Here is a 17494-nt window from a genome sequence, read left to right as displayed (position 1 = left end):
CGAGCTGAGATAGAAGACATTGGGAGAACGATACTTGGATCATTATCACAATACAGATTTTTAGTTATCTTTCACAATGGAAGCACTGATATGGTTGACTTGGCTGATTTTGGCATTCCACAACCATTGTTTGGCATCACTAAGATAATGTGGACCTTTACTGGAATACTTCATCTCCACCCAGAAACAAAAGAAAAAGTGGACAATTCACATCTCTGTATCTATAGGAATATTAATTGGTCGTTTGACGGTGACACGGCTCAATTAATATTGGAAGAGGCTACAGAAGTTATCAAGCACATGCAACATAAGCAGAGCATCACCCCACAAATTACTGCCAAGTGCATCACATATATCTTGTGGTTGCATGAAATGGGTGGCAGTACCATGGACTACAACTGGGCTACCCATGCTTCAAACTATTGGGTTTGTGATGGCATCATGGGACAACAAGGTCAGTTAGATGATGAATCCTGGGAGGTTTCCGCTGCTCTCCATAAACAAGTGCAAAGAATGGAACTGTCCTCTTGTCCAATAAAGTTTGAGGGTTATGAACACAGAGATGTTTGGAAGTCAGTCACCTGTACATCTGACAGTGGAGAAACACAAAACTTAACAGCAGTATCTCAGAATTTAACATCATTGTTCCTTGTTTCGAAAGGCAGAACACTCACAACTTTACCACATGAAATGTTTCAGAAATTGGAGAGACTACGTGTGTTGAAACTCTCTGGATGCAATTTCAGCTTTCATTCACCTCCTTTCCGTTGTTGCCGAAGCCTAAGATTTCTTGGATTAGACCACTGTGGAGATCAAGGGCGAGAAGAGGACAAGCAAGGGAGACCAATAATGGAATTTTTTCACAGCCTATGGGTGCTAGATATGAGCCATACAGATTGGGACATTGATATGTCACAAGATCTTACAGAGCAGATGGCATCAAACATTAGAGAGATTCATATAAAGAAGGGAAGGATTGGGCACAGCCACCTTGCTTGGAGACAACTACGGAACCTTCGCAAGCTTCGAGTAATTGAGCCTACCAGCTCTTGGGAGACACTAAAAAAAGATGAGTTCACTGATATGGTAATGTTGGAGCTCCTCGATCTATCTGGTAATAGTACAATACAAGTTTTGCCAAGCTTATCTTCTGCAACTCGGCTTAGAACTTTAATCCTAGATGGCTGTGTTGGGTTGGATCATATTGGCCCTGAAGGAATACCAGCATCACTTGAGTCATTCAGTTTAGATGCCAGAGCTGGGAAGGATGGCAATAATACAGCTAAGATATCACGAGTCTCCTTGGCGGGCTGTGGAAAACTGGTGAACTTCACACTGCTTGGAACCCTGCCAAATCTTGAGGAGTTGGACCTCTCATGCACAGCAGTGAAAACTCTAAACCTGAAAAAGGATGTTCAAGTGGAAAAACTTGGACGAATCTTCCTGATGGGATGTCAGCAACTACGTGCTCTTATTTGGCCAGAAAATGGAATGCAACAACTAAGGTTACTATGCATCGATACTCGACAAGGTGTAGTAGTGTCTAGAGAAACTTCACACTATTCTATTGTTTGCCAGGAGCAAGATGGTTATTGCCAAGCACATGTTTCTATCATGGACATAAGGCTGCTTCAGTCATTGGTGCTAACAGGCTCTAGAGAATTTTGCTGGAGCACAACTCCATTTAAGTTGAATCTATACCTATCTTGTACTATCAAGGATGATGGAGAAAACTGCAATAGTGAGAAGGTGGGCCACCGTCTTCATAGAACTGCACAGATAGCTGGGTCCCGGTCTGTAGTAAACAAGTCATTAATCTCCAACACATGTAGCACCTACAATGACGTCAGCATAGAACAGATAGTCATTACTGAAGATGATGATAGCAGTGCACTGCAGTTTGAGCCACAAGACCTTCATTTTGAGATGGGTCATGAAATGATCGACATAAATATGGCTGATAACTCACGAGGAATCAAAGCTTTATACTTTGTTATGGACAGGGTCCAATCACTGCACCTGCATGACAATTATTCCATTTCTTCTATTATCCCAGAGCACATTACATCCACAAGAGAGGAGGGATTTAAATACCGTGCTCTGAAGTGGTTTGACGTGGAGAAATGCCCCAAACTGGACACGGTCTTCCATACTAACTATGATGGCCCTTCCTTCTTGTTCGATGAACTGGAGGCCTTTAGGGCAGCTGATCTGTTGATGGCCCGTTCTATCTGGAGCAGAGGAAGGGCTTTCAACCATGCTGTGGACGAGACATCATTTGGAAAACTGCAGACTATACACCTGTATCGCTGCACTAGGCTCAAATTTGTTCTCCCCTTGTCATGGAATCATACCTTGTCCAGCCTAGAGACCCTCCACATAGTCTGTTGTGGTGATCTCAGGCAAGTATTTCCTGTGGAGACAGGCTTTCTAGCTACGATAGCTGCTGTGCATCAAAATGGCATGTTGGAATTCCCAAGGCTCAAAGACTTGTACCTCCATCATCTCTCTAGCCTGCGACAGATCTGTGAGGCCAAAATGTTTGCTCCCAAGCTCAAGACTGTTCGAATAAGAGGCTGCTGGGGTCTGAAGCGTCTCCCGGCCGTTAACCAAGATGGACTCCCTGCCATTGTGGACTGTGAGAAGGACTGGTGGAATGACCTTGAATGGGACGGGCTGGATGTCGGCCACCACCCCTCCCTCTTCAGGCCATGCCACTCGGGGTACTACAAGAAGCAAATGCTAAGAAGTACAGTGCTCCGGTGAGTAGCTGACCTCATGTGCTTGCTGGTGCTACTGGGTTCCATTGTCCAGGTACGTACACAAGAACAACATGCTCTAAGCTACCTGCATGCTTTGTTATTTTGTCTCTCTAAATTCATTTTATTTTTTTGTCTAACCTGTTTTATATATATCCTATATAGATTAATCAAGGGACATATAGGAGATGATATAAGCTGGCTGCTGCCGTTATTGCTGATGTGTGGTCCAAGTATTTGCTTGCCAAGTCTTCGGTGTGTTTTCTCAATATAAACAACAATAAGTTGGTGTCTCTTGTGCTACTACATCTTGCAAATTCAATCGATGTGCTTGATGGTAAGTTGATTCGTGTGTATATCTCTTGAGAGATATGTATCACCTGTTTGCTCTTGTTTGTGTGTGTGCTTCAATAAGAGGGTCTGATAGGGCTGCTGTGTTGTGTGTGTAACAGTCCCCTAGAACCCCATGTTGTGAATTATTGCAGACAAAAATTTGTGATCAATGAACCTGGCTTGTTGCATTTTAATGAGTGTGAATTTTTTGTTTTATCAATTGTCATGGAACAAATTCTGCTTGTCAACGTGTGCATTCAGCCAGCAACCAGGTTTCTTAGCTGGGGGTAGGCATCATCTGCATTTGCAGAAAATGCAGCTGGTTTGTCTAAAGCATCCTGTTGAGGTGTACATAGGCTCTGCTATTTTGCACCAAATGAGTCCGGATGGGAGATGTCCATTTTGTTTACATCAGTACGCGGTACGTAACAAACCTGTGAAGCGCATACCTATAATGAACAAATTTGTGATCCAGATTACGAAGAGGAAACAATCAAAGGTATCCAAAGGAAACATTGGATCATTTTACAAGTTTTTGGTGTGATTAAGTTTTTCCAATACATAAATAAAAGAGTAAAATACATGGATAGTCCATTAACTTGTGAGGGTGTGTTGATTTGGTCCATTACGTTTGAAAGTGCACTTTTAGGTCCAAAATCTTGATAACTAGTTCATACCCCTTTGTTTTATGTTTATATTTGTAGAAACCCCCTAAATTTATTTTTCTTTCACAATCTTACCCTTCCCTACTCCTAACCGCAAACGCCACCGCTCTGGGCGCAAAGGCCACTGCAACGACGACGCCACTATTCTACTCCACTTTGGGTGCTGCTCTCTCCACTATCAAATGTCGAACCACCTCCTCCAACCGCAAATGCCACCACGATGGTGACGTCACTGCTCTACTCCTCGGTGTTGGATTTGCATCGTGGTGATCTCTAGGTCATAGATGTTGAACTCGAGCAGATCCACGCGGATGCCATCGCGGAGTGCCGGGTTGATGGTGAGCACATCGAACATGGTATGGGGGTTGTGTTGCTGCTATAGTGTAGGCCACAACAGCACTTTGTTCTACAAAGGGCTCATGTTCGTGGTTGGCAACATACTACAAAGGGCTCAAGCTCCCGATGTCTGAGCAGCTCCAGTTCCTGGCCGTCGTGCTGCTCCGTTGCGTCACAGGCAGAGCCATGAAGGTGAAGCCCTACATGCTGGACTTTAAGCTGGCGCTAGAGTACTTCTACATCCACGCAGGCAGGCGTGGCGTGCTAAACAAGCTAGAGAGCAGCCTTGGCCTCAGTGCCTAGCATAGGGAAGGGTAACCTTGTAAATAAATACAAGAAGTTTTTTATAAGTATAAACATAAAACAATGAGGTATGGACTATTTATGCACCATTGATCAAAGTTTTGGACTCACAAATGCACTTTCAAATCTGATGGACCAAATCGGTCACTACTGGATAACAAACTTTTGATCTGCACTGGATTTTGGATTTGGTCTCGGCAATTTTAGCGTCCAGGATGAAATGGAGAATAGTCCCAGTTTGAGATACCCACCGCTAATGTCCATCATGAAAAAATAGTACATGCCAACAAAGTTTTTCCTGCACATAAGGTTAATTCATATACCTATTTCTATTTGAGAAAAAATCATATACATATTTCTAGCAGCACATACTTTGTAGAGATTGATTACTATTTATGATTTTATTATAGGCCAAATGAAACCAAAATGATATAAGGTTGGCCATAAAAGAAATTCGTAAACTTAAAGTCTCATGATTGCCATGTGCTTATGATGCAATTGCTTCCAGTTGTTTTGAGAGGAATTCTACCTCCACATGTACATCTAGCCATCATGAAACTATGTGTATTCTGTGATGCAATTTCTCAGAAGGCAATCAATTCAATGAAACTAGCTACTCTGTAGAAACATCAGCTTTGAGTTAGTGTTCCCTCTATCCTTCTTTAATATCATGACACACCTCCTAGTTCACTTGGTCAAAGAGATTAGTATTTTTGATCCTGTGTTTCTGCACAACATGTTTCTCTTCGAGAGATTCATGGGAGTCCTAAGAAATATGTTCACCAGCGTGCTCGGCTAGAAGAAAGAATCGCCAAGGGCTACGGAATAGAGGAGGTCATTGAGTTCTATGTTGACTTTATTCCCGATCTTGACCCAACTGGTGTTCCCGAATCACGATACGAGGGAAGACTTACTGCAAAGCGAACACTAGGAAAGAAAACATATATTGGTATAAAGGATGACTATTTCAATAAGACACACAACACGGTTCTTACGATCCCACTTTTCAGGGAAGAATGTTAGCACACTGAAACTTTCAGTAGTTGGATGCAAAAAGAATGTCACGGTGATGACAGTATTCAAGAGCAACTTAATTTGTGGACTAGGCAATCATTGTCGTACATCCTCACGTACAAAGGGTATGAGATAAATAGAAATACATTTTACACCATAGCCAAAGATAAAAGGAGCACCAACCAAAACAGTGGTGTCTGCACAGACACCGCGAACCTGAATAGGAATAGGCAAACATATTATGGCCGCATAGAGGAGATATGGGAACTAGACTACGCACCTAATGTTACAGTCCCTTTGTTCCGGTGCCAATGGGTGAAGATGACTGGAGGCGGGGTAATAGTCGACAAGGACTATAAAATAACAACCGTGGACCTCAATAATATTGGGTACAAAGATGAACCATTCGTCCATGCTGGTAATGTGACTGAGGTGTTCTATGTGAAAGACATATTAGCAAAACCAAAGAGAGGGAAAAACAATGACAACTCAATCATCAATGAGCCAAAGCGCCATATATTTCTTTCGGTGAAAAGAAACGTCATGGGAATTGAGGACAAGTTAGATATGTCAGAATATTATCAAAGAGATGAACGAATTCCGCCCTTTATAGTGAACAAAGACCCAAGCATCTTGCTAAATAACGAGGATACTCCATGTTTACAACACGATCATAACCAAGGGTCATATGTCAAGAAGAAGTTTATTATTGTGCCTACTTGATATAGTGATGTTTAATAGTGTGTTTTAGAGATATTATATAATAATTTTGACTTTAGATGTACCTGTCATATTTTCTTATTCTTCAAATGTTGAAAATGAAATTCTTATTTGATGATGGATTTCTATGTCGCGCATTTGCACAATAACTGATAAAAAACCAAATTATTAACGTTAAAATGATGTGAAAATACATTTCCTCTTGAAAATAAATAGTTTAATATATTTTAAGTGAACAATATATTTTTTCATTAACAAAATACAAAATATTAGTAACATTTATATTTAATATTTTTTTAAAAAATAAAAGAGTTTAGGTTACAATTTTTCAATGCCATAAAGCAAAAGGAAATCCATATTGCTTTTTTAACAATATTATATCAAGTATTTAATTCATTATACAATTAAAAATATTCAGCCCGTGAGATGAAGCTAGACTAAAGGCCTCCTGTATTTTCGGAGCCCGCACTGAGGAGCCTTTAGTCCCGGTCGACCGACCTTGAAAAGGTTAGTCCTGGGTGGTGCCACGAGCCAGCACTAAAAGTATACCTTTAGTCCTAGCTCGTGGCACCATCCAGGACTAAAGGTTCTTTAATCTTTTTTTAGATAACAGAAAATTCCAGCTTCAGCCTTCTTCTTAAAAGAAGAAGCATCAGTCCAAATTTATTACAGTAGCACACCCATAATTAAAATTTATTACAGGTTCAGAATTAATGTTTAAGACGGTAAATGAAAGACGGTCCACGACTAAAGGTTTCCAGCCTATAAAGGCCATCTTCTTCCTCCCCTAATCTAGATTGACTCGTCTTCTCCGCCATGCGCTCTCTCTGTCTCTCTCCCTTCGGCGGCCGTCGAGCTCCGTTCACGCCACCACCGCCACGCCGGCTGCCGTTGTGTCCCGTCCGCGCAGTCGTCCCCACGCTCCACGCCGACACCACCACACATCGGCTATCGAGCCCTGGCCTGTTCACACCGTCATCCCCACGTGCCACGCCCCACCTCTGCCACGTGTGCTCACCATCCTCGACCGGTCGTCCGAGCTCTCCCTCCATGGCTGGGTCGATCAGTGGCAAGTACTCCCTCTCCGTCCTACTCCCTTTGCTTGAGATGAAGCAATAATTTATTAGAAATATTTGTATATTAGAAATATTTGCCTTAAATGAAACAAGAATATATTTGTGTCATGAGATATATTTTTATGATGTACTTATTCAATATTAAAATTATTAATATTTTTACCTATATGTTTGGTTAAGTTTTGAACGCTTTAACTCAAAATATTTGTAATGATGTTTAGTATATGAAAATATATGACTTGTAATAATGTTTAGTATGAAAATATATGACGTGATTAATCTATGACATGATTAATCTAATGGTGTTTCTTTGAGTCGAGTAATTCGGATATTTGAAATTGCTACTCGATATTGGTCCTGGAAAAGCATTATCTTATATACAAGAGTTCGAATAAGCACGCTAGTAATGTCCTGGAGATGTCCATTTTGTTTATATCAGTACATGGTACATAACAAACCTGTGAAGCACATACCTATAATGAGCAAATTTATGATTCAAATTATGAAGAGGAACCGATCAAATGTATCCAAAGGAAACATTGGACTATTTTACAAGATTCTGTGATTAAGTTTTTCCAATATATAAATAAAAGAGTAAAATACATTGATAGTCCATTAACTTGTAGGGTGTGTCCATTTGGTCCATTACGTTTGAAAATGCAGTTTTAGTTCCAAAACCTTGATAACCGCTAAATAAATAGTTCATACCCCTTCATTTTATGTTTATATCTGTAGAAACCCCCTAAATTTATTTTTCTTTCACAATCTTACCTTTCCTTGCTCCTAACCGCAAACGCCACCGCTCTGGGCACAAAGGCGACACCACTGTTCTACTCTACTTTGGGTGCTGCTCTCTCCACTGTGAAATTTCGAACTACCTGCTCCCAACTGCAAACGCCACCATAACGGGTGACGTCGCTGCTTCACTCCTCGGTGTTGGATTGCACCTTGGTGATCTCTAGGTCATAGATGTTGAACACGAGCAGGTCCACGCGGATGCCATCGCGAAGCGCCGGGTTGATGGTGAGCACGTCGAACATGGCATAGGGTTGTGGTGCAGCTACAGTGTAGGCTGCAACAAGTTTGTTCTACAAAGGGCTCATGTTCGTGGCCGGCAACATACTACGCTCCAACATCACATGCTGGGCCCGCTCATGCTCCCAATGTCCGAGCAGCGCCGGGTTCTGCCCGCCGTGCTGCTCCGTTGCGTCACCCACGGATCTATGAAGCTAAAGCCCTACATGCCGGACTTTAAGCTAGCCCTACATCCACGCAGGCAGGCATGGTGTGCTAGACAAGCTGGAGAGCAGCCTTGGCCTCAGTGCCTAGCATAGGGAAGGGTAACCTTGTAAATAAATGCAAGAGGTTTTCTATAAGTATAAACATAAAACAAAGAGATATGGACTATTTATGGACCATTGATCAAGGTTTTGGACTCAAAAATGCACTTTCAAATCTGATGGACCAAATTGACATATCCACATAAGTTAATGGACTATCCATACATTTTCCTCTAAATAAAATCCCAGCCTAATAACCTCTGATGAAAAGATTAGTGATGACCCTAAGCTAAACTAAATTGAACAACAGACGTGCAAATAACAAAGACCTTCTGCCGCTCCAGCCCCAAGCAAAAGAGCAAACAAAGAGCTTCTATCTTTATTCTGCCGCTCCAGCCCCAAGCAAACTAAAGATCAAAGAATGAGCTAGGCGTGTATTCTCTTATCAAAGCCAAAGCAATGTGCATGTATCTTGTTATCAGACGGGCGCCTGTTTGCTACCTGGTTGCTGTGCCGCCGCTGCAGGCGCTCAAGTGTGTCGAGCAAGAGCAACAACCTGGCGGGGGCGGGGGCGGGGGCCTTGTCTGGCTCAACAAACGTTTCAAGGGTGAACCAGCTCAGCACTTTACTGCATCAAAGATGACCCAGCAAAAGCACGTTATCACCCCTCAATAGATCTATGGCTAGACAGTTTTGTATAATTTTATTTATTTATTTATTTTCGTTTCCTTTTTTTACCTTAATGGTTGTACTCAGAGCCTCTCTTTTATTTTTCAAAAAGTATTAGTAAAATTCCAGTAGGGGCAGAGCCCCTCCTGTTTCCCTCCAAAAAAAAAGAGAAAATTGACCCAAGCTGCTTGGACTGTTTAATTTAGGTGAGGCATTCGTTATCCATTGCCACAAAACTAGTCATTTTAGAATTAGTAGGTGAGATTTCCTCCCACTGTTGTTGTGATGAATTGGTTTTCTGGGTTCAACTGATTATGTTAAACACATCCATAGATTTTGGTTTCTCTTGGGGCCGATTTGCTGAGCAACTTTACTTAGCGCTGGACTACATCCATCTTTATTCTTTCTCCAGCCCCAAGCAAAGAGCTAGCTATCCTTTTTTCCAAAAGCTAGCCGTGTCCAAAGCTCTAACGTGAAGCTCACTTCACATAGAACAGATCAAACAGAGCTTGGCTAAAACACAGAGGCCACAAATACGGGCTTACCTGCACCTGCAGTATCCCGGCCGTCACCATTCACCACACACCACCATTTCTGAAAATTCTGAAGCTAGATAAATGGCTGCCGGAGGTAACTCTTCTGAATTATACAATACATGCCGGCAATACTTGTTTAATTCTCTCAATAATAAGTAGATATGCTATATGGATTAACATGTGTGTTATACTATATATAGGCCAGATAACTCAGTATTTGGTGTGAGGTCCAGAGATATAAAAGATATGTGGAGCTCCTTCACTTAATTTGCTGGTCCTTCCTACACAGAAATTCATCCTGCCTCGAGAGGTACCTCTTTCTCCTTCTCATAATACAGATACATACAGTTCTCCCGAAACATCGATTGATATGGTCTTTTATGTGATCAGTGATGTTCTGTAACTGCTTGAACTATGGCCAAGCCCGTTGGTTCCGGTAGACTAGTACATGTATATTACCTATATAGAACAAATTAGGAACTCTGGCTTGTATGGGTCTGGGGCTGGCTCTCAGGTTAACTGCTAGCTAAGAATGCCCTCGTGCACCAGCAGGGGCTCCTAGCTTGCAGCATGGCGTGTGTGGGAAGCCGAGGTGGAGGTGCAGGGAGGGCTCCAAGAGATGGCTAGGGATTAGGGATGGGTGAGTCCAAGGTGGTGTAGTAAAGATTAAATTTTATAAACTACCTTCCGTAGTTAATTAAATGGTAAAAATAGAAAAAAAGGAAAAAAAGAAACACTAGTACAGTAAGCTTATTGGAGGTGAGCATTTTAGATTAACGAGGCAGGCATCACTACTAAAAAACGATTTTTAGCAACGTCTCCTTTTCTTAGGCAAATGTTGTGTCCAAATGAGCCATCCCTACAAATCCATTTGTAGGAGCTACCGGTGTCATTATAGAGGTTGCTGGTGTTATCAGCCACACCTACAAATGGCCTGATTTATAGGGATCGGCTCTATATCCAGCAACCTCTATAAATCTAATTTGTAGGGGTGGCTCAACACTACAAATAGACGCCAAAAAGGAAAAATTAAGCACTAAAATTCAATTTTTCTTTCAAATGACCTCCGACGGAGAAATGACCAAAAAAGTTGTAGATCTCAAAAAAATATGAAACTTTGATGCTTATAACTTTTTTTATTTGAAATCATTTACTGCTTCAAAATGCTTTTTAAAATTCAATTTTGAAGACCTCCGATTTCTGTTTTAAATCTTTGCCTAAAACATATAACTAGTCATTCACTCTCATACTAAGTTCAAATTTGATGATTCTTTTTCTAAAATTTTCTAAAATCATGCTCTATCAATTTGTTATGTTCTTACGGCTATTATTTTGTCCATCTTTTCATGTGACTGTGTTTTATCTATTTGAATTTTAAATTTCAAAAATGGTAACTTCAAACATAATTTTAAAACATTAAATAATTTTAGCTGAAAAATTCAAGAACATAAAAGTTGTAGAACTTATCAAGATCTACGACTTTTATTTTGGACATTTCTTCATCCGATGAAGTGGTAGTAACATAAAACTATAAGAGGGATATATAAATTTTGTGTACAATGTTACTGACACTATGTTGGATGAACAAACGGCCAAATGACTAAAATAAAGTTGTAGATCTTAGAAAGTTATTGAAATTTGTAGTTAACAACTTTTTTATTAGAATTCATTTTGTCAAGAAAAACTACGTTTGAATTTCTCAAATTTCAAATTTGGATTTTTTAAAACAAAGTTGTATATCCTAAAAAGTTATACAACTTTGTAGTTGACAACTTTTTAATTTGAAATCATCTTGTTAAGAAAAACTATATTTAAATTTCCAAAATTTTCAATTTTGAATTTTTTAAACGACCTTGAACGGAGAAACAGTAAAATAGAAGTTGTAGACCTTGGAAAGTTATGGAATTTCATAGTTAATAACTTTTTAATTTTAAATAATCTTATTAAGAAAAATTTCGTTTCAGTTTCTAAAATTTGACATCCAAATTTTATAAACGAACTCAGAGAAACTACTAAAATAAAGTTATGCAACTTTGTAGTTGACAACTTTTTTATTTGAATTTGTTTAGAGTCTCAAATAATCCATTTAAACTTAGTTTAAAATAATATGTGGTGAATCAAAATGCAATATAAACACAAGTGAGTTTGAGTTATAGTGGTAGTGGAGGGTACGTGCAATCGGGAGGTTGGGGGCGGCAGGCCAACCGCCTCTACAAATCGGGCATTTGTAGAAACACAAGCGCAAAACCACCCCCGAGGGTCACCAGCCGCCCCTACTAATACTCGCTGGCATAGTGGTTACAACCGCCTCCAATAAATGTCAATAAATGCCATGGTTAATCCGGACCTGACCAATGGAGGCTGTTGTTTTGTCCACCTCGATTAATAGATTAACAAGTCAGGCATCTTATGCTACCACCCTCAATTAAATGAACTAAAAATAGAAAAATAGACCAAGCGAGCTCGCTGTTGTCGCGTCCACGCTATCGCATCAAGCTTGAGGCTCCCGTTGTCGGATTTGGACCAGCCATGGCTGGATCTGGATCTATCGTGATTGAATCTGGACCAGTCGTCACCGTAGAAGGATCGGCCGCCTCCACACTCTTGCCTGCCGCAATCGTCCGTGCTGGCTCTACATCTACAAAGTGGAAAGAGAGATGAAAGAGTGAGGGAGATGAAGAACGCAAGAGATAGGAAGATGGGGAGAGTTGTGCCTACATCCACCAGCATCATTGTCGATTGAACCACACCGCTCGGTCCCCGTGCGACCACTTGTCACTTTACCCCACATAGCTACGCCACGTGGGCCCATGGACCCGTGCCACCACATGGCGCATGTCGCCCGGCCCCAGGCCTAGAGAAAGAGGGAACGGAGAGAGGGAGGCAGTGGAGACAGGGAGGCACACATTAAGACTAGAGAGAGACCGGAGGGAGGAAGGCATGTCAGAGAGAGAGACTAAAGGGAGGGAGCGATGCCTAGGAGTACCGGTTAGGGTTTTTGTTCAAGTTATATGTATACTCGACACTAGGTGTTGAGCATGGAAATGGTAGCAGGGCTGGGCCAGAATTTCAAAGGCCTTATGAAATAACCGGCGGAAGGTGGTTGTATGACGTTCGCCACTGTAATAAATGGGTTATTTTTTGAGGCAGTTGTCTTAAAATAACTACCTCCGTAAGAGGCGGACATTTATTTAGCACATCCATAAATAAAAACACCTAGCCCGTGGTGGTTGAATTTTGTGACCGCCTCAGTTAATAAAAATACACTGCCTTGTAAAATCATTTGTGTAGTAGTGAAACATAAATCTTGAATTTCAGTTGAACTTAGAAATTGAAAGAGGAAATTGACCCCAAGTTGTTTGAACTATTTAATTAGGTGAGGCAATCTTTTTTTAAGGAAAGAAGAATTATATTAAAATATAGATGGGTATGCATCATGTTACAAGCACTCTCAAATACAATACATATACCGAGAAGCTGCACTTCATCTATATTGTACCCACGCTTTCATATAGCTCCAAATCTCAACCTCAAACCTATTTGACAATTCATATGAATCACTGCACAGACAAACATCGGCAGTAGGCCTAAGAACAGATGCCAACGAACGGTGACAAACTTTACTATAGGCGGAATTGATCAAAAGCTTCTTTTTTCTTATGTCTTCCTTTCTTCTTCCTTCTGCTATCGAAGAGCAAGGAAACACCAATAATATTCCCAACACATTACCAGTAATTCGCTTGAGGGGCAGACTTATTCTCACTAGTCTTCAATCAAGGTCAGATCTAACCACAACAAAACAGAGAAGATATCAGAGAAAATTATTCAATGGCGGCAACATCATCTCCGCCCTGATGTTGTCATTAGGAAACCTAATTCTTGTTAGAAATTTAGACATTTTAATGTTTGATTTAATCCAGAAAATTACGCATAATATAGTGGTGGCATATATGTGCACGTGTGCAATTTTATCACTACTCAGATTAGAGATAAATATTGCAAGAACTACTGCAACTACAGCAGACATACTGAAAGTGAAAAACAATCGTTTGAGACTGTACCCAGAGGAGGGACCAGTGCCGAAGGCACCGGCGGCTCCATTCGCACTAGTCGACATAGTGCGTTGCTCGAAGTAGCGGACCACAGTCGGTGCAGGAAGATGTTCGCAGTGCAGTCCCACGAACGTCCACCAGAAAGAAGACGAAGTAGTCGATCTCGATCCGCGCAAACGTCCACCAGGAAGAAGACGAAGACGCAGTAGTCGATCTCAATCCGCCGAACGTCCACCAGGAAGAAGACAACGAACTCGTCGGTGAGCAGTCGCGGAAGACGCTCCCAAAAACCTGATTGCCCGCAACACGAGCAGGTGTCTCGTTGCAAGGCGTCGGGTTCCGGAGGCCTGCTCTCCCGATCTCTGTGCGCGCAGAAGTTCGGGACAGGAATGGACAGAAAGCAACTCGACAGGAGAGAGGACTGAGTGTGTCTCGCAGGTATGGAAGGTGTCTCTACGTATGGAATATATAGGCCCCAGGAGGAAACGTATGGTTAATGGCAATAAATCACAATTAATTGCCATTAACGAGTCAATCAATTAGTAATTAATTGCCATTAATTGCACAACGGTCAGATCCTGTTTTCCACCCTTTCCTTATTCACCACGCATGTGACAAGACAAGACAAGTCTTGGCACGGCTCGGCGGCGGCGGCGGCGCGCGCGTGTGGCACCCCTTCACCCTCCCTCAACTTCTCCATAGGGGCTAACAAAGGCCACCTATTTAAGTTGAGTTAACACATGGTCAATCATCAATATGGTACTAAACCATTTTCATTATAGCATTAATTATGGGCCCTTGAATTAATCATCAAATATAATTATGGGCTAATGGCCCATTATATTCAACAATTCTCCATGTTGTCATGTCGAGGAAGTTGCTGACACCATAGTTGTCGTCCTCATCTTCATTAGACTTGGCATGGAGAAACCAAATCCACCCTACCTCCTTGCCATCAACCAAAAGGAGTGAGAGGAGGAGACAAATCCCTAATACCAAAAAGTTTTGCATGGAGAGATTCTAAACTGAACAATACTCGATCTGCTGCGAAACTTATTAGAAAGATGGATCCCCGCTCCCTCCAGCCTCTAGCGAGATGGTGGAGGGGGAAGGGAGGGGGGCCAGCAGTGGTGGAGGCGGGGCCTATGGCGGCGGCGGAGGCATTGGCTGTGCCCAAGGGAAACTGCACATGTGTCTTACGCGGTTAGCGTTATGCTAGGCAATATTTATTCATGGCCACAAAACTAGTCGTTTTATAATTATAAGGTGAGTTTTCCTCTCGATGTTGTTGTCATGATGAATTTGTTTTCTGAACAATTCCGGCATTATGCAGAGGTATTGGTTTCTCTTTGGCTCCATATGATGATTTGCTGAGCTACATTAATTACTTAGCGCTGGAGGACAGCTGCATCCATCTTTATTCTTTCTCCAGCCCCAAGCAAAGAGCTATTCTTTTCTGAAAGCTAGCCATGTCCAAAGCACATAGCTGAAGCACACTTTGCCTTGGAACAGATCAAACAGAACTTAGAAAACAGAGGCCACATATACCTGCAGTTTCAGCCGCTTGGATCTGGACCCCCTCACCACACACCAGTTTACTAGCTAGGAGAAGGTGAACGAATAGCACCACCATTTCTGAATATCCTGAAGCTAGCTGGTTGCCAGAGGAGGTAACTCTTCTGAATTATACATGCTTATAATAGCAGTTATTAGTTGCACCTTTGGTTTAATTTTTCTCAATAACAGGTACCTATGCTAGCTATATGGGTTAACATGTATGTTGTACTATATATGGGCCAGAACTCGTATTTGGTGTGAGGTGCAGCGATGTGACGACACATATGTGGAGCTTCTTCGGTTAATTTGTTGGTTCTTCATATATATACAAAGAAATTTGTCATGCCTCGACAGGTATGTCTTCTCTCTTCCTCCTTGCAACTACTAAAACATAGATCCTCATGGTCACTTATATGGTCAGAGATGTTGCTTGAAGTATGGCTCTCATGCTAACCATGGTAGGAATGCCTTTTCTGTGAAACTGGCAGCGGCTCCTAGCTTGCAGCTTCTCTATGAGAATCGGCCAGGATAGTGTCAGAACCGACCAGTATGGTATATAGACAGACTAGGTCGTCCTTCGATCCATCAAATGATTGCTTCAGAGGTAGTTGGCGAATGATGAGCTCATGAGAATAGCAATAGGCTTCCGATCCATAATTATTTGAGCTGCAGATTGCTTCTTCCTCAGATTAGATTTCAGCCTCTAGTCCTTCAATCAAGTCATAGTTATACTGGTTCAAATTCGTCCGATCAATTTTCTAAGTCCAAACTGTATATTGCTTTTCAAACTTCCTTCCGGGACCAATATGACTGGTGTCACAGAGGGGCTCTAGCCCACGCAATCACTCTACCACTGTCGTCCCTCTCCATGCATGCATAGGCGACGCGATTTAGTTCTGTGTCGCACGCTTTGCTTCCTTTTCAATAAGCATGCAGCCTGCGGCCCCATGGATGGGCACCAGGACCGGTTTTTTAGCACAGCCCCGCCTAGGCCAGCCCATCCTGGAGGACCAAACATGCCTGGGGCACTCGGCCCCCAGCCTGCCGGGCGGCATGTCCTAGCTCAGTGAAATGCGCTAGGCCAGGTGCCTAGCAGCATCCCATCCCATGTCCATTGTAAACCTAACTTTGATCCCTCTTCCCGCATCCCCATCCCCCATGCTGCGCTCTTGGTTTGCACGGACGCGCTTTGCAGTTATGACCTCGCCTCCTCCTTGCACCCTTTCTGCCCCCCCCCCCCCCCCCCCCCTACGCCACTGGCAGCCTCTTCCATCCCATCCATGTGTGCATCATCGATGGCAGCCACCATCCTCGTGCCACTACACAACTGGTCACCCTAGCTTGCGCCCACCTCCACGTGACGTCATCTCCATGCCACGGATGCACCACCTCCACAGCTAGCACGAACACCGGACTCTAGTGGCTCGAGCGGCAGTGGCCTCCTCTGCGGCTAAAGGAGAGTGTGCCGTCTTCCTGGCCATGTTCCATGCCTCTATCGAGCCGTCTATGACCGGATCCAGCTCATTCTTCTACTCTTCCACGGCCACGCCCCCCACACGACCGGTCACGGACGCAGATCACGTTAACCGTGACATTCGGAGACGGTTACAAAAACTGCCTCGATAAATCCTTTTTGCCCGTCACCGTTAAGAATTTGTGTAGTAGTGCCCGGATGAAAATCAGCCTGGCAGGCTTTGCTTGGGCCGTCGGACAAGCATGAACCCGAGGAGGCATGCTGGCCCTGCCATGCCGTGCTCGGTGGGGCTGTGCCAAGCCGGGTGGTGTGATTGCTCATCTTTAAGCAAAACAAAATGAGACATGATGCACTGAAGTAGTAATCTTCCCGATCCAACGTCCAGCTAATACATTGCTGTAGCATCATGTCTTCATCACCGGTTCACCCAAATAATCAACAGAAGAACATTAGTGATATAGATAACATCCGGATTAATCAAATTACATATATGACCACATAACGATATATAATGCTGTAGCAGCATGTCTTCTTGTATTTACTTCACCTGCTTTGTTTCCTGATCAACTTGCCTCATGTTGACCACATATATGACCACATGCGGACCTCATAATGATACAGATTGGAATGACTCTGCCTCCAAACCTCTATGCTTTCCTCGTGTTGATGCTAGAAATAGCAACATGCCGGTAGAGGATACATCCCCTGAAGCCGCATGTG

The 17494-nt window shown here is 42.5% G+C and overlaps 2 protein-coding genes across 4 annotated transcripts in view; both read left to right on the top strand.

Annotated features, from left to right (window-relative positions):
* On the top strand, positions 664-3191 carry LOC8083397. Its single transcript, XM_002447431.2, has 2 exons — positions 664-2814; positions 2925-3191. Exon 1 carries the CDS (start codon positions 691-693, stop codon positions 2764-2766), a length of 2076 nt encoding a protein of 691 aa, XP_002447476.2. The 5' UTR covers positions 664-690; the 3' UTR covers positions 2767-2814; positions 2925-3191.
* The window catches only part of LOC8066014, a 32366-nt gene continuing 24499 nt past the window's right edge, over positions 9628-17494 (top strand). The window contains exons 1-4 of one of the 3 annotated variants that reach the window (XM_002447430.2): positions 9628-9785; positions 9892-10001; positions 15077-15413; positions 15490-15654. In XM_002447430.2, coding sequence (XP_002447475.2) covers positions 15643-15654 — 12 coding nt within the window. In that variant the 5' untranslated portion in view covers positions 9628-9785; positions 9892-10001; positions 15077-15413; positions 15490-15642. The remainder of the gene's footprint in view (positions 9786-9891; positions 10002-15076; positions 15414-15489; positions 15655-17494) is intronic. The other 2 variants (XM_021464145.1, XM_021464146.1) reach the window with 2 other exon arrangements.

Source organism: Sorghum bicolor, chromosome 6 (assembly GCF_000003195.3).
Source record: "Sorghum bicolor cultivar BTx623 chromosome 6, Sorghum_bicolor_NCBIv3, whole genome shotgun sequence".
In the NCBI taxonomy this organism is placed as follows: Eukaryota; Viridiplantae; Streptophyta; class Magnoliopsida; order Poales; family Poaceae; genus Sorghum; species Sorghum bicolor.
Note: the sequence above shows the minus strand (reverse complement) of the source record. Positions and strands in the feature narration are given on the sequence as shown.

Excerpts from the sequence above, each read along its gene's own strand:
- LOC8083397 (XM_002447431.2), top strand. The coding sequence starts at position 691 with ATGTTTCAGAAATTGGAGAGACTACGTGTGTTGAAACTCTCTGGATGC.